Raw genomic sequence first — 25,988 nt, forward strand, 5'->3', positions numbered from 1 at the left:
CTATTTAAACGATTCTGATAACCATTAATCGACAGGATAACAAGTTTTGTGGATAAGGGGGAAGCAGTAGATGCGACATACCTAGACTTTAGTGAACCATTTGAAATCGTTTCACATGACCTTCTTATCAATAAACTAGGGAAATACAACGTGGATGGGGCTACTATAAGGTAGGTGCATAACTGGATGGATAACCAGTTTCAGATAGTAATAGTAGTACAGGCAGTCCCCGGGTTACGTACAAGATAGGGACTGTAGGTTTGTTCTTAAGTTGAATCTGTATGTAAGTCGGAACTGGCGTCCAGATTCAGCCACTGCTGAAACTGACCACCAGTTCTGACTTACATACAGATTCAACTTAAGAACCCCAAGTCAGCTGCTGCTGAAACTGATCAGCCGCTGATTCCAGGAAGCCCGAGGCAGAGCAACTGTGCCTCGGGCTTCCTGTAGTCAGCGCTGGTCAGTTTCAGCAGCGGCTGACTTGGGGATGCCTGGGGCAGAGCAGCTGGGGTGATGCTGGGTTGCTCCAGTAGCGCGGCTCCTTGGCGCTACTGGACCAACCCAGCAGCACCCCAGCTGCTCTGCCCCAGGCGTCCTGATTCAGCCGCTGCTGAAACTGACCAGCAGCGGCTGAATCAGGACGCCTGGGGCAGAGGGCTGGGGTGCTGCCGGGTTGGTCCAGTAGTGCCCTGAGCGGCGCTGCGGGACCAACCGGCAGCGCCCCAGCTGCTCTGCCCCAGGGTCCACAACAAAAGCCTGGTCTGCTGGGGGGGGCACACTAGCTGCGCCCCTCCCCAGCAGACCAGGGACACGGGGAGCAAAGCCGCAGTGGCGGGGTGCCTCGCCTCTGAGGCTTTGCTCTGGCGCGGGACCCGCTTTGCTCCCGGTGCCCCTGGTCTGCTGGAGACGGTCCCCAGCAGACCAGGGGCACCGCGAGCAAAGCCGCAGCCGTGGCGGGGTCCCACACTTCTGAGGCTTTGCTCTGGCAAAGCCTCAGAAGCGCGGGAACCCGCCGCTGCTGCGGGTTTGCTCGCGGTGCCCCTGGTCTGCTGGGGACCGTCTCCAGCAGACCAGGGGCACCCCGAGCAAACCCGCCGGGGCTGCTGCTTTGCTCCCGATGCCCCTGGTCTGCTGGAGACGGTCCCCAGCAGACCAGGGGCACCGGGAGCAGCTTTTCTCGCCCCGGAGGTCAAGGTGGTTGACCGCTGCCTGTGAGCTCCGGGGCGAGAAAGCCCTGTTCGTAAGTGCGGATCCGACATAAGTCGGATCCGCGTAAGTCGGGGACTGCCTGTACTAATCACAGTCATGTTGGAAGGGCATAACAAGTGAAGTTCCTCGGGTCAGTTTTGGGACCAGTTCTGTTCAATAACTTCATTGATGATTTAGACGATGGCATAGAGAGTATGCTGGTAAAGCTTGCAGATAATACCAAGTGGGGAAGGATTGCAAGTGCTTTGGAGGACAGAATTCAAAATGATCTGGACAAACTCAAGAAATGATCTGAGAGACAGGATGAAGGGTAGTAAGGACAAATGCAAATCACTCCACTTAGGAAGGAACAATCAATTTCACACAGAATGGGAAGTGACCGTCTAGGAAGGAGTACTGCAGAAAGGGATCTAAGGGTTATAGTGGACTACAAGCTAAATATGAGTCAGTGTGACACTGTTGGGGGAAAAAACAAACAAACAAGATTCTGGCATGCATTAACAGGAGTATTGTGAGACACACGAGAAGTAATTTTTCCACTCTACTCAAATTGAGGCCTAATTATCACAGTGTGTCCAGTTTTGGGTACCATGTTTCAAGAAAGATGTCAAAATGGGGAGAAATTGGAGAAGGTACAGAGAAGAGCAACAAAAATAATTAAAGATCTTTTTTAAAAAAAAAGCCACATGACCTATGATGAAAAACTAAAACAATTGGGCTTGTTTAGTTTGGAAAAGAGAAGACTGAAAGGGGACATGATAACAGTTTTCAAGTACCTAAAAGGGTGTTACAAAGAGGAGGGAGAACAACTGTTCTCCTTGACCTCTGATGATAGGACAAGAAGCAATGAGCTTAAATTGCAGCAAGGGAGGCTTAGGTTGGACATTAGGCAAAACTTCCTAAAGATCAGGGTGGTTAAACACTGGAGTAAATTGCCTAGGGAAGTTGTGGAATCTTAAGTTAAATAAACATCCATTAGGGATAATCTAGATCATGCTTGGTCCTGCCATGAGGGCAGGACTTGATGACCTCTCGAGGTCCCTTCCAGGTTTAGTATTATATGAATTCTTATTTCATGGGAGAGAAAAGTCTATTCCATACTGTATCTTGAATTAAGAGGATTCTGTTGTCTAAGGTAATTGAATTATATACTAACTATCCTTTGCTTTGTCTATTGAATGTAAATGTTAACTGAACACACACCTTCTTTAAAGATTTCATGTAGGCAACTGCTTTCTTCTTGTACTGGAGCATACATTCAGCTGATAGAGGGCTGATGAACTGTGCTCCTTCCTTAGGTCCATAGCTCAATGCAGCCACGAAGTGGTCTAAGTTGTTACTAAAGAATGAGGCAATCTAGATAGGTCAAAAAAGATTTTTATTTTAAATAGAAAAAAGTGGCAGAAACAACAAAAGAGCTACTTCAGAAGAGAAAGAAGTGTCAGTGGAACCGAAGTTCATAGCAAGACTGCAAGTACAAATTTATTAGAGGTTTTACACAGCCATGAACTAAACAAAGAGCATTCCCAATTGTACCTGCTCTTCTATTAAACAAGTAACTTTGGCAGTAATGCAATGCATCACAACAATAGTGAACTAATATGCAAATAGATCTGGAGACCTTAAAACAAATCTTCACATATTTTGTGATATCCTGAAAGAGTTATATATTAGTTTAATCTTTGAGAAAAAGACAGCGCTTAAATGTTAATTTAGATTGACACCACTAGATTTTGGCTAAAAAAAAAAATTACCTTGCCTGCTCCATTTGTTAAAGCCACTACTGAGGACAAGATGCAGTCATTTGTTGTTATAAGTTTCTGTGTGGCTGTTGGAAGCTCATGTTCTAAGGCAGCTTTCTGACTATAGTGCTTTGAAATTTCTAAATGAAAATAAATTACATTGTGTTAATTATCTACGTACTACATTATATTCTTTCCTATACCCAACCCTTAATTGCTGTCAACTAAAAGCTAGTGGATGCTGGGCACTTCTGAAAATCTGACACTAAATGAACTGATCAAGGTTGCAGCAGCTGTGTAGATGCAACTCTAGTGTGTAATTGTTTTCCATAGCATAGACTTATTGCAGCTTTTATAGTCCCTCACAAGCAACAAAAAGAGGGACTATAAAAGCTACGGTAAGTCTATGCTATGGAAAAAAATTACACACTAGAGGTGTATCTACACAGCAACCTAAAGTCAAAATAAGAAGCAATTTGCACTATTCTATTTTGAAATAGCTTATTTTGAAATTTGGCGCATCTACATGGTGCCAAATTTCAAAACAACACCCTATTTTGAGACATCAAATGTGGAATAAGGGTTACAGGAATGCCAAAACAGCGCGCCCGTTATTTCAAAAAATATTTCAAAATTCCGGGCAGCTTGTTCCGCAGATAGCACAGTGGAGACGTACCCTAGAAAAGATTTTATCTGGTTTAGACACCAGGCTACTTTTTATAAACTGTGATATGAAAGAAGAAGAAACCCAAAACATCTAAGCAGCTTTTCACCTTCCCATGCAACAATTTATCCTCTTTTTGTGGTTGTTTTCATTCAACAAGGAATCTTCATGTTAGCCTCTTTCAATAACATTTCCGGTGCTTCCAAGTAAATCTATAGTGACTGTCATTGCTTTAATGACAATTTGTCCATTTTGTAAGGGTATATTGAAAACAAAAATGAAACTAAGATTAAACTAATCATCTCCAGAACAACTAACTTTTAAAAACAAACTGCAGTATGTAGTAATAAACTGCAGTAACATTACTAGCAAAGCGAACAATGGAAATACCTCATTGACAACTAAAGAATACTGATATTTATACAGTTAATTACAATTATCAATATAAAAAGAAGTCAACTAAATTTACCTTTCTTTCCTTTAGCACCAAAAATTCTCAGTAGTCTTGGTTCTAGAAAGAGCTCCAACATGTTTCATATTTTGTAAAGGTATTTTAAAATATTTGTAATTAATCCTCTCCCTATTAGTAACCAACTAGCATTAATAAAAAGTCAAATACAATACAATTTGTTTGTACTATATAGCAATGTCTGCTATACACAATTAAATTATACTTGGAGAAAAAGTTAGAGTTACAGTATCAAAGATGAACAGTTCAATTTTTCTCATTTATTATACATACTAGCCAATTAGCTCATCATAAGACGTGATTTTCAGGTCTCTCCTCCACATCGGTCTTCTCTCCTGAGCCGTCTGTCTGTCTGTCTCTCTCTCTGTCTCTTCTCCTCCCCCTCCTGCCTCTCACTCGGGGCACCACGGAGCCCAAATGGCCGTTTGGGCGCTGCATTCCCTGTGCTGCATGAGGGGTCGCTTGTGCCACTTGCTCCCACGCAGCGGCCTGGCTCAGCAGCGCAGAAGTCAGCTGAGCGCCACGGCGGGAGACGAAGGGCGGTGACGTTCACAGTCAGAGGGCAGGGCCTGGAGCCGCTGTCACACCGCACGTCACCGCCCCACCCCCCTTCGCCTCCCGCAGTGGTGCTCGGCTGACTTCTGTGCTGCTCAGCCGGGCCGCCGCAGGGGAGCAAGCGACTGTTTGGGCCCCGCACTCCCCATGCAGCACGGGCTGCCCAGCGGGAACAGCCAGCATTTCAGTATTACAGACTCACAGACACTAGGCTACTATTATAGGCTGTGTCCAGACTCAGGGGGTTTTTCGGAAAAAGTAGCCTTTTTTCGAAAAAACTTCACCTGCGTCTAGACTACAGCCGCGTTCTTTCGAAATTAAATCGAAAGAACGCGGCTTTTCTTTCGACGGTGGTAAACCTCATTTCACGAGGAAGAACGCCTTTTTTCGAAAGTGCTCTTTCGAAAAAAGGCGTTCTTGAATGCCAACAGGGCTTTTCAGAAAGAGAGCATCCAGACTCACTCTCTGCTTTCTTTCGAAAAAGCGGCTTGCTTTTTCGAAAGTTCCGCTTGCAGTCTAGATGCTCTTTTTCGAAAGAGGCTTTTTCTAAAGTATCTTTTGAAAAAGCCTCTTTCGAAAGAGGCTTGCAGTCTAGACATAGCCATACATATTCTAGTTCAGAGAAAATCCTCAGCCCCACCCTACAATAAGAAAATACAACTATAAAACAGCTGAGATTTTCAAATCAGCTGTGATGTTTATGAATGTGGGCATATACATGTACGTTTGCTTATATGAAGTGCATTTCAGTGACCTTCCATTCTACAGGTTAGTTTCATTTGAGAAAGCAGAACACTAACACAGAAGAATCCTACACTCTGAAGCAACCAGCGAAGTATTATTGTTTATTTTAATACTGTCTAAGCACAAGAATGAAGGCAACAGCCAGACTAGCGGAAGTACCACAAAAGGCATTCACAAACCTGCAAACTAAAGTTATGTTGGGTGTCTAATTTTAGGTCTTTCAGACTTTAACACAACCCTTTACAAACTAAATTACTCGATGTAGAGGTAGTAAGTCTTACTTTCAAAACCAAGCATCCAACACAATTAAGATATAGTCCATTTTAAATTGCTTACCCTTTATTTAGTCTCACCTTTCATAACATCATGAAATCCATGAAGACATGCAGCAATATGTGTGAATAGTGAACTGTAATTTGTCCGAAGCAGCCCTTCTGGTTTTATACCTAAAAGCCATTAAGCAAGTTGACAATGATCATTTAAGAAAAAAAAACAAAAAAAAAAAAACGAACCACCAAACCCTGAAAGTACTCTGGTTTCTGAATGCTGGAAATATTTGCAGGTTTTATCTTTAGCACCACAGAAGCAAGTCTTTCGTTAACTGAACTAAACCCATAATTATTAAAATCTTCCTTAAGAAATGAATTTTGCTAACATAACCAAGTCAAAAAAAAAAAAAAAAAAAAAAAAAAAAAAAAAGCAGCAGTCATGTAGCACTTTAAAGACTAACAAGATAAGCAAATGAGACTTCTATGCTTTTTCCCAATTTTGCTCAGACACTATAATTACACTAGAATATTTTGATTTGGAAAAAAAAAATCAATTAAATATGTAGTGTGAAACAATTGTTGCAATAACCATTATCTTAGAGAGAGAGAGAGAGAGAGATCTCCCTCTCCCCCCCTGCACCCTCCTCTCCTTGTGGGTGGGCCGGAGTTATGTGCCCTCCCCCTCACACGGGTTTCCTCCCCCTCCACAGGAAACAAACACTGGTGCTCCAATTTCGGGGGGGGGGGGGGGGGGGGGGGGGGAGAAGCAGCATGAGCCTGGAGCACCAAACAGGCAACAGCCCAAGCGCCTGCCCGAAGACTGCCGCCACCCCTTGGTGTGGCCCCGGCCCTCCTCTGGTGGCCGAGAGTCTGGGGTGCGGCCAGGGGGAGGGAAGCCCTGAAAGCTGGGGAGGCAAGAGACCGAGGCCTCGGGGCTGGGGTGGCCCTCTGGCATCCCAGCAACCAGAGCAGAGCCCCAAGAGGCTGGTGCGGCCCTGGTCCTACCCAGTGCCTGGGGGGAGGGAGGGAAAGCTAGGCCTGCCTACCCCCAGAAACAGGAGGGTTAGCGAGCACAGAAAGCAAGGGGTACACCCCTTAGCGATCATTTCCACTCCATTCCTCATTTGGACACTTCATTTACTATGCTAGTATACATTTTAGTATACACCGCATTTCAAGAAAAATGTGGGAAGATTGGAGAGGGTCCAGAGAAGAGCAACAAGAATGATTAAAGGTCTAGAGAACATGACCTATGAGGGAAGGCTGAAAGAATTGGGTTTGTTTAGTTTAGAAAAGAGAAGATTGAAGGGGGACATGACACCCTTCTAGATATCTGAAAACTATCATAAGGAAGAGGGAGAAAACTTGTTCATCTTGGCCTCTGAGGACAGAACAAGAAGCCATGGGCTTAACCTGCAGCAAGGGAGGTTTAGATTGGACATTAGGAAAAAGTTCCTAACTGTCAGGGTAGTTAAACACTGGAATAAATTGGCCAGGGAGGTTATGGAATCCCCATTTCTGGAGATATTTAAGAGCAGGTTAGATAAATGTCTATCAGGGATGGTCTCTCTCGAGGTCCCTTCCAGTCCTAGTATTCTATGATTTTGGTATTATTTTATAGCACTGAATTGACATTTAAGTGATTTTTGTGTGTTTCTCTTACGTACGACTGTAGTTAGAAAGATAGCTTTTACTGAACAACTCAAACTTAAGAGCTGACTTATCCAACCCTGTTCAAACGGGAAAATTCTATACACCAGAATTTCTGATCTTTAAAAGTCTGGTTGGTGAAGGGCCAGGAAGCTCCCTACCTGGCTTCCTGGAAGTGGTAACATGGCACTGCTGCTCCTTGGTGGAGAACAACCACAGGGCCCAATGGGTAGTGATCAATGGCTTGATGTCTGGCTGGTGGTCGGTTTCAACCAGAGTGCCCCAAAGATGGGTTCTTGGGCCGGTTTTGTTCAACATCTTTATTAATGATCTGGATGAGGGGATGGATTGCACCCTCAGCAAGTTTGCAGATCACACTAAGTTAGGGGGAGAGGGATAGGGTTCAGAGTGACCTAGAGAAATTGGAGATTTGGGCCAAAAGAAATCTGATGAGGTTCAACAAGGACAAGTGCAGAGTGCTGCACTTGGGACAGAATAATCCCAAGCATTGTTACAGGCTAGGAACCAACTGGCTAAGTAGCAGTTCAGCAGAAAAGGACTTGGGGATTACAGTGGATGAGAAGCTGGATATGAGTCAACAGTGTGCCCTTGTAGCCAAGAAGGCTAATGGCATATTAGGTTGCATTGGGAGGAGCATTGCCAGAGAATTATTATTTCCCTTTATTTGGCACTGGTGAGGCCACATCCGGAGTACTGTATACAGTTCTGGGCTCCCCACTACAGAAAGGATGTTGACGCATTGGAGAGAGTCCAGCAGAGGACAACCAAAATGATTAGGCGGCTGGAGCACATACGAGAAGAGGCTGAGGAATTTGGGCTTGTTAAGTCTGCAGAAGAGAAGAGTGAGGGGGGGATTTGATAGCAGCCTTCAACTTCCTGAAGGGAGGTTCCAAAGAGGATGGAGAGAGGCTGTTCTCAGTATGACGGATGGCAGAACAAGGAGCAATGGTCTCAAGTTGCAGTGAGGGAGGGGACTAGGTTGGATATTAGGAAAAACTATTTCCCTAGGAGGGTGATGAAGCACTAGAATGGGTTACTTAGGGAGGTGGTGGAATCTCCATCCCTAGAGGTTTTTAAATCCTGGCTTGACAAAGCCCTGGCTGGGTTGATTAGTTAGGGTTGGTCCTACTTTGGGCAGGGGGGTGGACTTGATGACCTCCTGAGATCTCTGCCAGCCCTAGGATTCTATGATTCTAGGGGCTCTGTGCCCTGTACCAAGCACTGGGTCCAGAGCACCCATTGGCTCATCAAGTTAGCAAACGTGGGTGGAAGACAATAGTAGAATCACATTTTAGGAATAACGAAGGATATTTGCAGAAGCCATATTTGTTTTTATAAGTGCAATATTGCGGTTTTGGGAGAGTTGTTCTTTGGGAGGAAAATTCTGATACTTGAAAAAGGCCCACGGAGAAGGTTGACTGCTAATCAGAGTTGGAAGAAGTGAACAAAAAGATAAGGGATTATAAATGTTCACTTCTAGTGTCTCATAATTGGGACTTAAGGCAAATGGAGTTAAGGTAATAATGATCTTTTAAGACCTAGGAATTGAGAATGGTAAGAATTTTAAAGCAGATCTTTGCAGTTTGGGTTATATACCACCATTGATAGGCTTGCCATGTTCAGTGAAAAGTCGGCAAGCCAGATTTCCATTCTGCATATCTTACTATTATTTATTCTTTTATTTCTCCATATTTCAATTTTAATGGATCATTGGTTGTCAGTACCTCTGTATCCACTGGCTACACAGTCACCTGTTCCTTGCTATGTTGTGGTTTTAATTCATGATCGCTTATTAACATCCTGTTTTAAATTATTTTTACTGGACTTGGATGTGAACTGGCTGTGCATAGTTACTAGGAAAGGGCAGATAGAAATGCCTGTACAAATGTAGTCATTCATTTCACAATTTATTTGAGAGAATTAAACTGATGTTTAACTGATTGCTTGTATATCACTTACATACTACTATAATTAAAAAGGTAAGTTTGAGCTGTACAGCGAAAGCGGAGTTATCTGACCCTGTACCAACTGAAAAGCTCTAAAACTGGCATTTCTGATCTTCAATCAAAGTCCAGTTTACAGGCAGGGAATCTACTGGTCCCACATGGCTCCCTGGAAATAGACACGTCCCTGCTGTTCCTAAGCATGTAGGCTCCAAGCACTGCCCCCGACTTGTAGCTCCTGTTGGCTGATAAAAAGTTATCAAACTTGGGTGGAAGACAATAGTGGAACTGTCTATGGACAGAGGCAGAGCTACCTAGCTGTATGTGTCTAGGAGCAGCAGTGACTTATTGCTGCTTTCAGGGAGCCACTGGACTCAGATCCAGAACCCCAAAATTCCTCCTATACCCTTCCCCCTCTACCTCACGCTTCCTTCTGCACCCAACCCTCCCCCGCAGCCTGCAAGCTCTGATCCCCACCTAAATCTCAGCCCATACCCTCACCTTCCATCCCAGAGCCCTCATCCCCAGTCACCCTATTGTCTTAGCCTCAATCCCTCTCTGGCACCCTGAATCAACCCTGCAGCCTGCACTCCCAGCCGAGAGCTCAGTACCCTCTCCCAGATCCCATCCCCATGCCTCAAACCAGAAACCCCTCATGCATCTCGAATTGCTAGTTAACAAAAATATTTAACTAACTGGAACCACTGTTCCTGCAATATGCTGGATAGCAAAGCTTTTTCTGTATTTTGTTGAGGGGAAAGAAAGGCAAACAGTTTGTTTTTTGGTGGTAAGGAAGCATAGAAAGTTCTGACCTAATAATTAAAGACGGAATGCTCTCATACTGGCTTAAAAAGTCTACAGAAGATATGAAGGCATAAATTATATTTATACTACCAAAGTTCATAGATCTTTTCCTTTTTTTAAAAAAAATCAGCATTTAACACCTTTAGGTTAGCCAGTGTATTATGATGTTCTGTGAAGGCCTATTTTGTGTTTCATATTTGCATATCGTCAGTTCAAAACCAGGAAGTATGGCATCCTTCTTATGTCAATAGATTGGAGCCAAAACGGACACTTACTTGGTAAGACAAGAAGACTAGTGTATATGTGTAACTTCTCAAACGCTGCTGTCATCTTCTTCATATCATTGTGGAGCTTCTGATTCTTGGCTCTTAAAGCAGCTGTGCAAAGAGAAGATTCGCACTCTTCTTCCAAACTAGGAATATATACATTTATTTTTAAAGAATTAAGTATCTTGCCAAACAACTGCATAATTTCCAAAATTGATCTGATAAACACCTTTGCTGCTGGTTAAATTCTGAGTTAGATAAGCAGTAAGAGAAGAGGGGCTGCAAATTTTATTTCTCCCTCTATATATAACATTTTTCTTTCCTGTGGGATGACAGAGTGGCCTCCCTGAGGCCCTGGCCCCACCAACTCCCAGCCTGGCCCACCTCTTCCCTTCCCAGCAGCCAAGGGAAGAGCCATAGCTGTGAGGCTTTGGCCCAGCCCTCCCTGGTGTCAGGAGGGGTGGCAAGGCAGTGAAAGAGACTGAGCCTGGCGTGGCCTTGGCTCAGCCCCCCTTACTGGAAGCTGGCCTTCCCCAGCAGCCAGGAGAGGAGGTGGGGAGAGCCGGGGCTAGGGTGGCCTCAGTAACAGGCCCTCCCCAGTTGAGAGGGGGGTTTGCAAGCATAGCGCACATAGGGCACAGCCCCCCAAACCTTTATAACATAAAGAGTCATAGTGGGTCAGATCAATGGTCCACCAAACCTAGTGCCTGTCTTCCTACTGTGGCAAATGCCACAGTCTTCAGAGGAAATTAATTTAAGAGGGCAATTAAGTGATCTAGTCCCTCTCATCCTGTGCCAGCTTCTAGGAATCAAAGGTTTAGGGACACAGAGCCTGGGATTGTGTCCCTGATCATCTTGGCCAACAACCATTGATGGATCTATCCTCCATGAACTTACCTAATTCTTTTTTTGAATCCAGTTATACTTTTGACCTCACGAACATCCTCTGGCAAAAAGTTCCACTAGTTGACTGTGTTGCGTGGAGAAGTACTTCTTTTTTGGGTGGGGCTTTAAACCTACTGCCTATCAATTTCTTTCGGTGACCCTTAGTTCTTGTGTTATGTGAAGGGATAAACATGACCCTGTTCATTTTTTCCATACCATTCATTATTTTATCACTCTCTATTATATCCTGCTCTTCACCGACTCTTTAAGCTGACCAGTCCCGGCCTTTTTAAAAATCTCTCTTCATATGAAATCTGTTCCATACCCTAAATCGTTTCTGTTCCCCTTCTCTACATCTTTTCTAACTCCAATATATTTTTTGTGATGGGGACTGCAGGCATAAGCAAGTCATGAATTTACACAGTATCATTATATTTTCTGATAGCGTTCCTAATGGTCCCTAACATTGTTAGTTTTGAAGGGAGGAGATTACTGCTGCTGCACATTGAGCTGATGTTTTCTGAGAGCTACCTATAATGATTGCAAGATTTCTTTCCTGAGTGTTTTATATACATGGTTGTGTTTTCCAATGTGCATTACTTTGCATTTATCAACACTGAATTTCATCTGCCATACTGTCATCTCCCTTTGTTACTCTTTATAGTTAGCATTGGACTTATCTAGAGAAATGTTGTATCATCTCCAAATTTCACCACCACAGTTTCCAGGTATTAATTATTAATATGTTGAATAGCACAGTTCCCCATACAGATCCTTGGTGAACCCCACTATTTCTCTCTCTCCATTATAAAAAGTGACCATTTATTTCTACCCCTTGTTTCTTATAGTCACTGATCCACAAGAGGACCTTCACTCTTATAATAGGATTGCATACTTTTATCAAGAGCTGTTGGTATGAGACCTTATCAAAATGCTTTCTGAAAGTCCCAGTACCAGATATCAACTGGATCATTCTTGTCCCCATGCTTTCTGACATCCTCAAAGAATCCCAATAGATTGATGAGGCATAACTTCCCTTTACAAAGGTTGTCTTGACTCTTTCCCAGCAGATGGATCAACTAGGAGTACATAGCTTATTCATAACCTAGATGTTTTTCCACTTCCAATACAGGTGCTTCATTTTCTTTACAGTTAACAACTATTTATTATTTGTAATATCCTAGCATTTATTAACCTCAGGCATGGACCAGGATCCCACTGAGCTAGGCAATATGCAAACAGAATTGACACTGTCCTGCCCCGAAGAGCTTATAATCTAAGTATAAAACAAGAGACAACAGATGGGAGAATACATTTTCACATTTTTTCCTTATGTTCTTGAGAAGGAACAAGTTACAGAACTATCAGTGTGAAGAAGACTGTCCTATCAAGCTGAAGATAATCCATCTTTCCCTTCCTCTACCCTACAAAGTGATCAAGATTATTTTGGGAGGCAGGGGATAGGTCAGCAAGACCTCCTTCTTTCTACACCTCCCAGCCCAGATCCCAATTTTAAGTATTATTTTGAAGGCACAATTTATCTCCTTTCCAACCCACCCAATGGAGCAAGATATAAGATCTGCATAAGAAAAAACAGAGAAAGAGGACAACCAACCAAGGGGACAGGTGTGTAGCCTTTTTTTTACAGGTGCTAGTTAGAAAATGCCATAAGCATTTCATGACAAATGTCCGAGCATAGTGTAGACCCAGATAGGCTATTATTTCAGTAAACAACCTTACTGTGATTCCACAGTTGTAAAATTTCATAGATTTACTACAAAAAAAAAAAAATCACAATATGTGTTATTTTTCTCAAACTCACAGCTGCTGCAATCACTAGCTTTCTTTTTTTAAATGAAAGTTTCTTGGCCTCATGGTTGCAGGAAAATCCTTTCAAGTATGCTGCCTACTGCCTCAAAAGCCAGAAAGCACAGAATCTTCCCTCACTTTTTAAAGAAAACCATGCTTTTTAAACCAATTGCATAGTGTTTTGGTGTGGATTGATGATTTCTGAGTAATTGAAATTGGTAATATAAGATAGAACTCAGCAGATTTCAAAAGGAAAATACCTTTTTAACTGATAAGGAAGAATCTTCTTGAGAAAACAGGTGTAGGAAGTTAAATGTTCAGAGAAGGCCTTCAATTTCACAGTTGTTTCCTAAAGAAAAGATAACTGGATTTTAAGAGATTTTCCCAGTAATTGATTTTTCATTAGAAAAAAAAAATCTACCCGTAATCAAAAAATATTACCAGCACAGTCACAGTATCTTCTGTAATACTCTCGAACAAATGAAGCATTCCTTCCTCCAGAGGGCGTACATAGGATGCATTTTCATGGAGATACTGTGAGAACTGAATACAAAGAGGTTTAAGTGGCACTTGTTAGTGCAGATTACAAACTGCTCAAAGCTGATAGTTGAATATCACAGTAATACAACACCTTTCATTTTGAAAGATCCCAAAGTGCTTCACAAAAGGCATACACTCCTACTGATGTACAGCCATCTCTGAAAGGCAGGATACCCTGCACTATTTTGTGGAGGAAAATGATACTGGAAGCAAATTCTGGTCAGGGATACTGGGACAAAACAGAAAAGGGGGATGGAATTTTTAGTGGCTATACACATCTGTCAGAACCTCTACCTACCTAAAGCTCACCCATAAAAAAACCTAATGAGCTACCTTAAAAAGAAAAGCTTCATTAAGAAACCTTTAAAAAAGTTTCAGGGGGTAGCCGTGTTAGTCTGTACAGAAAAAACAACAACAAATGGTCTGGTAGCACTTTAAAGACTAACAAAACATGTAGACGGTATCATAAGCTTTCGTGTGCACAGCCTACTTCTTCAGACGACCAGAGTTTGAGTTTGGGGCCTAAACTGAGGCAAAAATTGAAAGATATAAGTGCTAGACTAAGGGGATGTCTCTGAGGAGAGAGACAGCTAAGGACTCTGTCTGCAACAGAGGGCAGTAAGAGAGGAACTGAGGGGGAGTGGGAGGGGAAGGGCCACATGTGAGGCAGCTGTCCAACCGCCAATGGCTTGAACCGTCTCCTGCACATCAGCAGCCCGATGGTAAACTGCTAGGGAAAAAGCTCCGAACTGCAGCTGTGGGGATGACCTGTCACCAACAGCGGAGCACTCACAGGGACATCACCCAAAGAACTTCAGTCCTCTCTGGCCCTTCCCCCACTATGGGTTGGAGCACCAGGAGTGAGGTGTTTGTGTTGAGGAGGGTCACATCAGTGATAGTTAAGGGTTTCCGGAGGGGTTTTATTTTGCTTCTCACTTGTGTGGTCCCCAACTGATTTTTCTATAGGTCAGTGGTCCCTAATCCAAAAAGGTTCCTCGCTCCTGCCATAAATCAAGACAATGTTGAAACCTTATGTGTTGGACATAATATTTTACTTTAATTAAAAATGAAGTGTAGCCAACAAGCCCCCACTGGGGCCCAGCCCCCATCTGGCTGCAGCATCATAACACACCTGTACTGCTGCACACACCAACCATGAATCCATCGTACACCTTAACACCTTGACCTGAGGCCCTTGTACCCCCACATCCCCAGACTCCAGCACCCGCATATCCCCAGTCCTCGGCCATAACACGTCTGCACTCCCCACACACCCCATCCTTGTGCCTTGAGTCCATCATACACCCAATCTCGTGCCCTGAACCCCTCATATGCCCAAACCCAGACTCTTGCACCCCCACATCACCAGCCCCCTACCATAAGATTGACAGAAGACAGCCTGACTGTGTGCATGAAGATGGATTTGACCAGTTATGATGTAAACTGCAAAGGAATGCGTGAATAGATGCAGCAGAAGTCCCCTTAAATAAAGTCTGTGAGTCCTATGTTCCATTTATGCTATTATTAATCATTATGTCAATTATCAAAAATATTATGTTGTATATTGTCATTCATTCAAATGGGCATTCTTATAGGGCTCTTTGTTGACCACTTGGTCTGAATTTTGATGTAGTTTGGTTTGAAAAGGTTGCCAACTCCTGATCTAGTCCTGATCTTCAATGTGTTAGAATAGGTGTGACTGGAATGTCAACAATTCTTGGGATGCAAAAGACCAAATATACACAGCTTAGACACACTCAGCTATGTTAAATCTGCAGTGCTACAAGGATTTGTAAAAAAGAAGAACTTGTCACTTAAGTCAGTAGATATGGCACTGAACATAGAAAGGGACCAGATCAGCTATGTAAGATTTTGCTGTTACTATGCAGAATACAACTGCATTTTGGAAGTTACATAGAGAAATGCAAGTAAATCATGTCTGTTTTTTTAACTCACTCACTGTTTCACTCCTGAAAAGAAGCAATTGCTAAAAGGCTAATTCTTGTAGCTCTAAGTACAGAGCTATTTAAGTAATACTAATAGCAACAACAGTACTAGCGATCTTGCAAATAGAGAAGTGGATAACTTTTAGCTTAGCATTCAAGTTTATTTGAAACTTACTAGAAGGCTAAAGAATGGAAAAACCTCCCACAGTTTGGATTACAGTTGGCAAAAGTAAACTGGGTTCTCCAATCATTTAAGTGCTATTCTGGACTCTGAAATTCTAGGTCCAACATTTAAGAGCAGTGAGAGATCTGGGTTACAACAAAGTGTGGGTAGACATCTTTTCTGAGGCTTGTCCCAGAGAAAGAAACAGACAATCACATGGAATACAGTAATTCCTCATTTAATACGTGCCCCGCTTAACACGTTTTCACGATAGCACAATTTTTTTTTTTTTGAGGGAACGTTTTTTGAATTACACAACCATCCCTGGAATAACACGATTTCCCCAGCAAGCCTGTTGCTGGTGGCTGCGCAGGGCTTCCCCCATCCCCCTGCAAAGCGGTGGAGGGTTCGCCGCTCGCCGCGATGTTCCCCGCTGACTCCACCCCCTGCCGGACGCCTTGCCCCCTTCTCCTCCGCCCCCACTTGCAGGCCGGCGGCTGGGTTTTCCCAGCCCTCCCGTTGCTGGTGGCTGCGCAGGGCTTCCCCTGCCTCCCTGCATAGTGGCAGAGGGTTCGCCGCTCGCCGCACCATTACCCAGCAACCCCCCTCGCGAGACACAGTGCAGGTCCCAGCAGACCCATCACAGGGGCATACGCTCAACCCAATTCCTCTCCCCTCTCTTCCCCTTCCCTTCCCCAGAGCCAAACACCTCCCCTCCCTGCTGTAACCCAGTCCCCTTTCCCCCCCAACCTTATGTCCCGGTCCCAATAGACAACACTGCTTGAAACGCAACCCCCACCTTTTCCATTATTTTCAATGGGAAAATTCACCCCGCATAAGACATTTTCACTTAACACGATCATTTTCTGAAACATTTCTATAGTGTTAAATGAGGAATTATTGTACGCTCAACAATTCTGGACAATGTATTATGCTCTAGAAAAAGATTTCATTATAGGTACTAGTAGCTTTTTCTGTATAACACTTTCCATACCCTCTTCCATTTAAGATAGTTCAAAGCACTGCAGGGACATAAAGCTTTACAATTACTCTAGAATATGAGGATGCTTAAAAGAGACAGATAGCCCAAGATCAGACAGTAAGATAATGAAGGACTTGGGAAAGAGACCAAAAAGAGTTCATTTTATGCAAACCATAACATTGCCACTTCTAATATTTAAAAAATCTATTTCCTTTTAGTAATAGAAATGTAGCTGTGTTAGTATGGTCTATCTGAAACAAAAAACAAGACTATGTAGCACTTTAAAGACTAACAAGATGGTTTAATTAGGTGATGGCCCACGAAAGCTCATCACCTAATAAACCATCTTGTAAGTCTTTAAAGTGCTACATAGTCCTGTGTTTTGTATTTCCTTTTAGTTTCCTATTACAGAGATGTAACAGTATACAATTAACTAGGCCTCTCTCTGTCTTCACATGTGACTTATCTTCATGCTACTCAAAATATTCTTATGACAGCTATTAAAAGGAAAGGGCAGCTCTCAGGTAATGTAATACAGGGCATCCCCGCTATAAGTTGCCCCAGTATATGTTGGTTTCACACTCAAGTGATTGACACTTGTGGGAACTGATGCGCTATAAGCCCTCCATTCCCCACTCTTAAGTCATGCAAAAACAACCCCCAAAACCCGATTTGCGCAAATAGCCACAGGAAAAAAAATTCCCCATTTTAAGTTGTTTTACTATAAGGCCAAGTTTTTTGGAACATATCTTAGACTTATGGCGAGGATGGCCTATACTTAGATGTCTGAAGGTAATCCACTGGCTCATTTAATAAGTGCAGTTTAGACTTCTGTGCTTTTAGCAGAGCCTTATTTTGATTATTGTATTGCTCATAGAATAAAAGGCACAGGGAAGGAGAAACAGGATTCTCTACAGCCATTCCCTCTCCCATATCCAAAGGATTCCTGTCCCAGCAGTGACCCTCTGAAGAAGACAGACTTCTCCAGAAATTGTTAATGCTGGTCCAATAAAGATATAATAAGGTGTTTCTCATAAAAGGGATTAGAGAAGATGTGCTATGAACAGGAACAGGCCAAAGTACAACGTAATCAAGCTTCTGTACAATATTAACTGAAAAATCAAATTTACCTTCTGGTTTAATGGCGATATAGTATCAATGGCAGAATCTATGGGAAAAATCTGGACTCTCTGCTCCATGTAAGTATGAAAGTTCAGAAGAGCTGTCACAAGATCCTGAACGAAAACCAAAGCCTGACCAGCAATGTCTCGCAACTTCAGCTTTAACACAAAGATTTACAATTGGCATATTGCAGTTACAACAAATATAATTTTAAAATTGAGACCTTGAATCAACACTGCTTATAATTAGATGCAATAAGAACAGTTATTGTCTACAACGCCTATCATGTTTGACCCCTTACTGTGATTTAGATCTTTCTGCCTAAAGGCCAGGACAGCAGGATTGTATCCAGAGATTAGCTGTACATGGTTTGGCATGTGTAAAGGGTTAGAACTATGCTTTAAAATGCTGCTCTTAACATGTTTTATGGTGGGACAACAAAACCATCTGAAATTGCAGAATGCCATTCTATGAAAGATAAAAGGGCCAAGTTTACAAAGGAGTTTAGATGCTCAACTGTATTTAAAAAAAAAAAAAAAAAAAAAAAAAAGCTTTAGTGAGAGTTCAGTACCTAAAGATGTAGATGGGCACTGAGTGGGATTTAATAGAGCACCTATGCAGGTTAGGTTCCTGACTCAAGCAAGTTTTGAATTAGGTGCTTTACTAATTTATCTATACCTTTTAGAGGCCAAAATAGTTCCTGGAACAGATTCACAAAAGGTACCTTCTTAACCAACCCATGCCTATTACTACAAATTTGCACACAGTAACACAAGAATATCTTCCCATAATATGTTCCTTTTCATGTAACCTAGTAGCCTGGTGGTGCTTTGCTATAAATATGTCTTGTTATCCTACTTTTCCTCATTATCAACTACCCCATGCTAAGGATGTTAAATATCGACTAACTGACTAATTCAATAGTTGAATTTTTGCATTTTTTGCATTGACTATTTGATTAGTCAATAGAGTGATTCCGCCTTTGAAGTGTAACAACAGCCCTAGGGTGAAAGCACCAGGTGGAGCCCGGGATCAGCTGAGGTCTCCAGCTGACGCCGGGCTCCACGCATCGCTGCCACTTTGAAACACCGCATACAGCCTAGGGATACCCCAGCTGGCCCCAGGCTGCACATGGCATTTCAAAGCGGCAGCAACGCATGTAGCCTGGGCTCTGGCCCATCCCCATGCCTCAAACCAGAAACCCCTCATGCATCTCGAATTGCTAGTTAACAAAAATATTTAACTAACTGGCACCACTGTTCCTGCAATATGCTGGATAGCAAAGCTTTTTCCTGTATTTTGTTGAGGGGAGAGAAAGGAAAAGTTTGTTTTTTGGTGGTAAGGAAGCACAGAAAGTTCTTTTGCATTTGCTTATCGGATAGTCAACTGGTCCTTCACATCCCTACTCCATGCTTTTTTCTTATTCAATAATGTCTCACCAAAGTTTATGGTTAAAATCTTCACTGCTTAAGTCTCCCCAGATATAGTATCTTACACATTTCTTTTTACTATGCATTTCCTCTAACTTACCCCAAATACTCCATTCTCTGCCTCCTATTTTGGTGTCTGTGTATTTCAACTAATGCAGTTACAGTAGAACCTCATTAATCCAAGCAAAACCACAGATTTTTAAGACTGTAGACTAGTGAGCAACCAGTATGGATCTACTTCTGTACCACAGACAAGAACAGAGATTGATTGAAGCTATATTCCCATAGGCCGAAAAGGATGGCCACTTCAAGTACTGGTTTAGTCAGGTGCTACCACTCAGCAGTTATCTGAACTAAACTATCTCCATCATAAAACAGGCCAGTAAGTCATTTATTCACTGCCAACTTGGCTACGGCAACAGAGTCTCCATTCTCTTCAGGGATGCTCCTGAAGAACAAAGGGCAGTCATGATAATCTTTCTAAAAAGGAATCCTTGGCATGCAATCTTTGGCAATCAGGAACCTTCATTCTGCATCTAGTGATTGCTTTTCCCTTCCATGATGCTAGCAGAGCCACAAATCAGTGTCAGACTACATCCTCAATAAAGCACCAGCTAGATAGAACAAGAGCAGCATAAGCACTGGCAAACTGCACTTGATCTGATCCGAAACTGTACTGACACACAGGGGTGGGATCTCTGGGTAACATAGCACTCCTCAACTGAGCTGGCACATAGGCCAGCAGCGGAACCTGGATGACCTATGCTTTTATAAAACACACAGGATTTGAGAGGGGAACTGCATTGATGTATTATAAGAAAAGCAATAAGTAGACATAGCTTTCTAACTTACTGTCCAGTGTCAAGATCAATAAACTATTTACATTTTTGTCTTAAACATTCATAATACATTTATTTTAAAAAACAGACTTACAGGCATGTAAGGTTATTACTTACCTGACATCTTCTATTGTGTAATGGTACATTCAGAGCATTATATGGACTAGATCCTACAAGCCAAAAATTGACAATTATACATACATTACAAATAACTGAGTCATTTTTTACGTTAAATTATTACGACAGTAACAAAATTTGCTAAATTTAATGTTTAGTTTGTCACTGAGTTTAAAATAAATTTTACATATTTGACACAGAAATGAAGCAGATACTAGACAGTATACACCATGTATACCACTAGTATAGCCCTAACCACACCTCTAGCCCTGCCCCTTCTACTAGGCCCTGGGAGACGGGGCAGCGCGCCACACATGCATACTCTCCATTTCCAACCACGGGGGTGGGGAGGAAGAGGAAGGCAGCGCTCATCGCAGCCTCACCAGCCCCGGTGGAAGGCATACCACCCTGAGTGGCCTGGCCAAACCTAGTCCAGCCTCTTGAGAACCGGGAGAGGCAGGGCATGCTGCGCCATGTGGTCCAACCCGGGCTCTCCAGCCCCAGAGTACCAGAGGAGGGCATGCCATGAGCTCCAAAGCACTGAGAGGGCGGGTGCTGGGGGCACCAACACTCCTCCGCCAGAACACCTACAGTAGGTGTTCTGGGAGCAGAGTGTGGGCGGGGCTATGCCTGGCGGTTTGGAAAGGCAGAACCTTCCCCCACCCTACATACCCGAAGCCCATGCGTATATACCTGAACAAAAACTCATTTGATTTTAGAAGTAATCACAATGACTGTACACATATTAGCACCATTATTGTGACACTTATAGCCGTAATGTCACTTCCATTCTAAAATCTGTGTTTTTTTAAAAAAACATAAAAACCAAACATTTGGAGCTAAAATTCACAAGAAATAGTAAAAGACTCAAAAAATTTATCAAGCAAGAGGTGGAGTCAGGGGAAGCAGAATAGAAAGAATATTCTACCACTAAAGAGTTTTCAGACTTTTTTTAAAAATATTTTCTGATAATTCTAGATGGCCTTTTATTAAAGCAACAGATTTGGTATGTAAAGCAATGTATTCCTTAATACTCTACATCTGACAATTTTTGTGTTTGTAAATCAAGAGAAAACTAAAATGGGCATAAACAAGTTAAATCATTTTTAATGAAATTTTTCATAGTAGTACATGGTCTCAGAGTGGTAGCTGTGCTAGTCTGTATATGCAAAAACCACGAGTTCTGTGGCACCTTAAAGACTAACAGATTTATCAGGACAGATTTATCAGATTAAAGCTTTCATGGGTAAAACCCAATTCATCATACGAATTGGAGTGCAAGTTACAGAAGCAGGGTTATATATAAAAAGAAGTTTCTTGTGTTAATAAAGCTAATCAAGAAAAAATGGTTATTTACCTTCGTAACTGTTGTTCTTCGAGACGTGTTGCTCATGTCCAATTCCATGTAGGTGTGTGCGTGCTGCATGTGCACCTCATCGGAAGATTTTCCCTTAGCAGCATCCATTGGGCCAGCAGGAAGCCCCCTGGAGTTGCACCGATATATCAGCTAATATATACCCCTGCTGGCCCTCCAACCTCCTCGGTTCCTTCTTACCGGATTACTCTGAAGAAGGGGAGCCGGGCAGGATTTGGAATGGATACGAGCAACACATCTTGAGTGATTGCTCATATCCATGTCATGTAGGTCACTCCAAAGCAGAAACCCCAAGAGGCGGGGTCAGAGTTCTAGCCTTCAACTGAGTGGAGGACAGCCCTACCCAGGGCTGCATCCTCCCTAGCCTGGTGGGCCAGCACATAGTGATTGGCAAAAGTGTGGACTGAAGACCATGTGGCAGTCCTGCAGATGTCCAGGATCAGGACCTGAGCCACAAAGGCCGTAGAGGAGTTCTGGGACCTAACGGTCTGGGCCATAGAGGAGGTCTAGGGCCGTGAGGGGAAGAGATGGCACTCCGGCCAGCCCATAAAACTCCCTGGTACAGGACGTAATCCACGAGGAGATGCTCTGCGCAGAGACCAGCTGCCCCTTCAGCCTCTCCGCAATTGGTACAAAGAGCTGTGGGGTCTTACGAAAGGGCTTTGTCCTTTCAAATAAAGGACTAGAGCTCTCCTAACATCTACAGTGTGTCATGACTGTTTCTTATCTGAAGCATGGAGCCAGAGGTAGAAAACTGGGAGAAACATGAAAGTGTTTCTTGTGTTTCATGTGTCTCATATTGAGACACATGAAAGTGAGACACCACCTTTGGAAGAAAGTCAGGGTGGGGGCATAACATGACTTTATCCTTGAAGAAAACTGCATACAGGGGGTCCGAAGTGGGGGCTCTCAGTTTGGACACACACCTGGCAGACGTGATAGACACCAAGAAAGACACCTTCCAAGAAAGGTGCAGCAGTGAGCATGTTGCCAGGGGCTCAAAGGGAGGCCCCATGAGTTTGGAAAGGACCAGGTTGAGGTCCCACTGATGGATGGGCTGACAGACATGTGGATAAAATCTGCCCAACCCTTTCAAAAACCTGTTTACCATGAGATCCGCAAAGAGGGTCTTGCCCTGGAAGCCCAGGTGAAAAGCGGAGAGGGCTGCCAGGTGTATCCTCACTGAGGAAGAGGATAACCCCTGTAATCTAAGCTCCAGGAAACAGTTCAAAACCAGCAGGATCTGGGCATCCATGGATGATACCTTCTTCTGGATAGCCCTGATAGAGAAGTGCCTCCACTTGGCCAGGTAAGTGGTCCTAGTGGAAGGTTTCCTGCTTCCCAGCAGGACCTCCCACACACTGTCTGAGCACTGCAGCTCTGTCATGGTCAGCCACAAGATGCCATTAGATGCAGGATCGCAGGTTTGGGTGACAGAGCCTGCCAAAGTCCTAGTTAATGAAGTCTGGGTCCAGTGGGAGGGCGATCAAGTAGCTTGCAGGACAGGCTCCGAAGGGACGTGTACCAGTGCTGCCTGGGCCACACTGGTGCAATGAGAATCAGGGATGCCCTGAACTCCTGAATCCACAGGAGCACCGTGTGAATCAGCAGGCAAGGCAAGAATATGTAAAGTAGACCCTCAGGCCAGGGAACGATGAGTGCATCTCCCAGGGAGCCTGCCCCAACCCCATGAGGGAGCAGAACCTCGGGCACTTCCTATTCTGCCAGGTGGCAAACAGGTACAGAAGGGGAAACCCCTTCCACCTATGGAAAATCTGGAGGACCGTGTCCCCTCAGAGACCACTTGTGGCTGAGGAAGGACCTGTTCAGCTGATCTGCCAAAGAGTTCTGGGACCCTGGAAGATAAGAGGAAATTGGATGAATATCCGCCCCGATGTATAGCTCCCAGAGCTGACGGGCTTCCTGATACAGGGGAGGGAAGTGGGCTCCTCCCTGCCTGGTGATCTAGGAGACTGCTGACGTATTGTCAGAAAGAATGAGAATCGTTCTGCCCAAGCCAAGGGAGAAAGGCCACACAGGTGAGGCAAACTGCCCTCAGCTCCCTGACACTGATATGCAGGGAGAGTTTGTCCCTTGACCTTGAGACCACACATCTCTAAGTTGAGCTCCCCAACCAGTTTATGTCCGTCGCCAACTGAAGGGTCGGCAGAGACCTGGAAAATGGGGCTCCAGCATGGACCACCTCCTCCTGGGTCCACCAGTCCAGAGAGCACAGGATGTTGGGTGGAAGCGTCACGACTGTCCCAAGACTAGAGGAACAGGTTGTGAGCCCAAGTGAGCCACATCTGTAGTGGGTGTATGCAAAGCCTGGCATGTTGAATGACGTAGATTCATGCGGCCATCAGTTCCAGGATGCACATGCAAGACCTGGCCATGGTCATCAGGAACACCTGTATGCCCTGGACAGTTGCTTTGATCACCAGGAAACAGGACCTGGTAAGAGAAGTGTGACGGGGCAGCACCGCCATGCACTCAAGCCCAGGGAATTCACCTGGCCCAGGTGGCTGAGAGGGCCCCACCCCCACAGCCTTGCTAGGCAAGTTCCCAGTACAGCCCAGGTAGAAAGGGCTGCAGAACTGCTCAGCTGGGGCTGACCTCCGAAGGAGAAGGAGCTAGTGCAAAACCTCCCGAGCCACAGCCACTGTAGCCCGAGAGAGGCGCGGTAGGCCGGCTGATCTTGCCGCTGCCAGGCCCAGGCCAGGCCCGACTCCAATGTTGGAGCCACCGTACAGCCTCCCTGAACACAGGCGCTGCACCTGCCGCTGCTGCACCGGACACCGGGTGGGGACCACCGCCAGCCGGGGGTAGGGGGAAGGAAGTGACCCATGGCGGGGAGCTGGAAAAGCCCCAGCGGACTCGGCGAGTTTCAGGAAAGACTCCCTGTCGAGCCAGTGGTGGGAGCCACCTGCCACTGATAGGGCCCTGGGTTGGCGCCCGGTGGAGAGGGAGGACCTGGGCCCCCCTACCCAGACCCTCGTCGAGTGGGGGATCATGTAAAGGACTAGGCCGCAGAGCCTATGTATAAAGGACTTGGCCAGTGGGCCATATTTCCCCTAAGATAGGGACAGTCTAATTTGGAGACCAGACCAGGGAGGCCTAAAGTATGCCCCAGACCTGGGCGGCACACCCCGGAATGGGGGCCACCCCTCGACAGAAGGCTATAGCCAACAGAGTCCAGCTGAGCACCCACAAAAATCTATAACCTGGGTGGTGACCAGGGTCAACTTAGCCACATTCAGGAGCAGCCCCAGCGCCCAAAAAAGTTCTTGTACTAGAGCAATGTGGGCCAGCATCTTGTCCAAAGAAGAGCCTTGGAGAAGCCAGTTGTCCGAGTAAGGGAACACCTGGACAACCTACTCTCTCAGGGCTGTGGCAACGACAGCCATGCACTTTGTGAACACTTGTGGGGACGCAGAAAGGCCAAAAGGGAGGGCCATAAACTGACAGTGATCTTATTCCACCGTAAAGTGGAGGAACCATCTCTGGTGTGGTGCAATAGAAATGTGTAAGTTGGCATCTTTGAAATCAAGGGCAGTGTACCAGTCTCCAGGACTCCTGGTTCTTATGACAGACGCCAGAGTCACCATCTTGAATTTGGCTTTGGCGATGAAGGTGTTGAGTTCCTGCCCTTACGGTTAGGAGCTGCTGAATCTCTTCCTGGAGGAGATGCTTGCGAGAGGCATCTCTGAAGAGGGATGGGCCAGAGGGGTGGGAGGGAGGGATTAAAAGGAAGAGGACGATGTACCCCCTTCCTACCATTTCCAGAACCCAATGTTCTGAGGTAATAGATTCCCAGACTCAGCAGAAAGGGAATAGGTAGTCCGTGAATGGAAGAGGTGAGACTGGTAAGCAGTCCTCAGGCGTACCCTCAAAACCTTGGTGAGGCCGTGAGGGCTTATTGGATGGGCCCTGACCCAGGTCTGGGGCCAGTCAGGACCGGTATCTGCCATTCCTCCCATTACTATTTCTCCTTCTACAGCAGCAGAAGTCAGGGCAGGTGCCCTGTTGAGAGGGCCTATGCGCATTCCTGCCTGACAGGGAACAGCATTGGGTATGGATCCCCAGGGACTTTAAGGTGACCCGGGTATCCTTGAGACCAAGCAGGCAATGGTCGATCTGCTCTGAAAAAAAAAGGATAGACCCTCAAACAGGAAGTACTGAATAGTGGTCTGAAGCTCACGGGGTGCTCCAGACACCTGCAGTCAAAAGCTGCGACACAAAGCCAGCCCCGTGGCCTTAGTGAAGGTACCTTCCGGGCCACTGCGTCCTAAGTGGCTCAGAAGGTGGCCCAAGAGATCACCCTGCCTTCTTCCACGAGGGCTCCAAACTCAGACCAAGAGTCCCTAGGAACCAGCTCAGTGCATTTGTCCATGGCCGCCTAACTGTTATATGCATAGCAGCTTAGCAAAACCTGCTGGTTCGC

General features: G+C 44.7%; 1 protein-coding gene across 2 annotated transcripts in view; it reads right to left on the reverse strand.

The window, feature by feature from the left end:
- PPP1R21 (protein phosphatase 1 regulatory subunit 21) overlaps nt 1-25,988 on the reverse strand; it is an 89,876-nt gene that overhangs the window by 32,742 nt on the left and 31,146 nt on the right. For both annotated transcript variants that reach the window (XM_006129256.4, XM_014576629.3), the window contains exons 8-15: nt 20,170-20,222; nt 17,792-17,941; nt 13,472-13,573; nt 13,291-13,379; nt 10,346-10,482; nt 5,737-5,829; nt 2,964-3,091; nt 2,413-2,565 (exon numbers count right to left, since the gene is read on the reverse strand). In XM_006129256.4, the coding sequence (XP_006129318.1) occupies nt 2,413-2,565; nt 2,964-3,091; nt 5,737-5,829; nt 10,346-10,482; nt 13,291-13,379; nt 13,472-13,573; nt 17,792-17,941; nt 20,170-20,222 (905 nt within the window). The remainder of the gene's footprint in view (nt 1-2,412; nt 2,566-2,963; nt 3,092-5,736; nt 5,830-10,345; nt 10,483-13,290; nt 13,380-13,471; nt 13,574-17,791; nt 17,942-20,169; nt 20,223-25,988) is intronic.

Source organism: Pelodiscus sinensis, chromosome 3, assembly GCF_049634645.1.
Source record: "Pelodiscus sinensis isolate JC-2024 chromosome 3, ASM4963464v1, whole genome shotgun sequence".
NCBI classification, from domain to species: Eukaryota; Metazoa; Chordata; order Testudines; family Trionychidae; genus Pelodiscus; species Pelodiscus sinensis.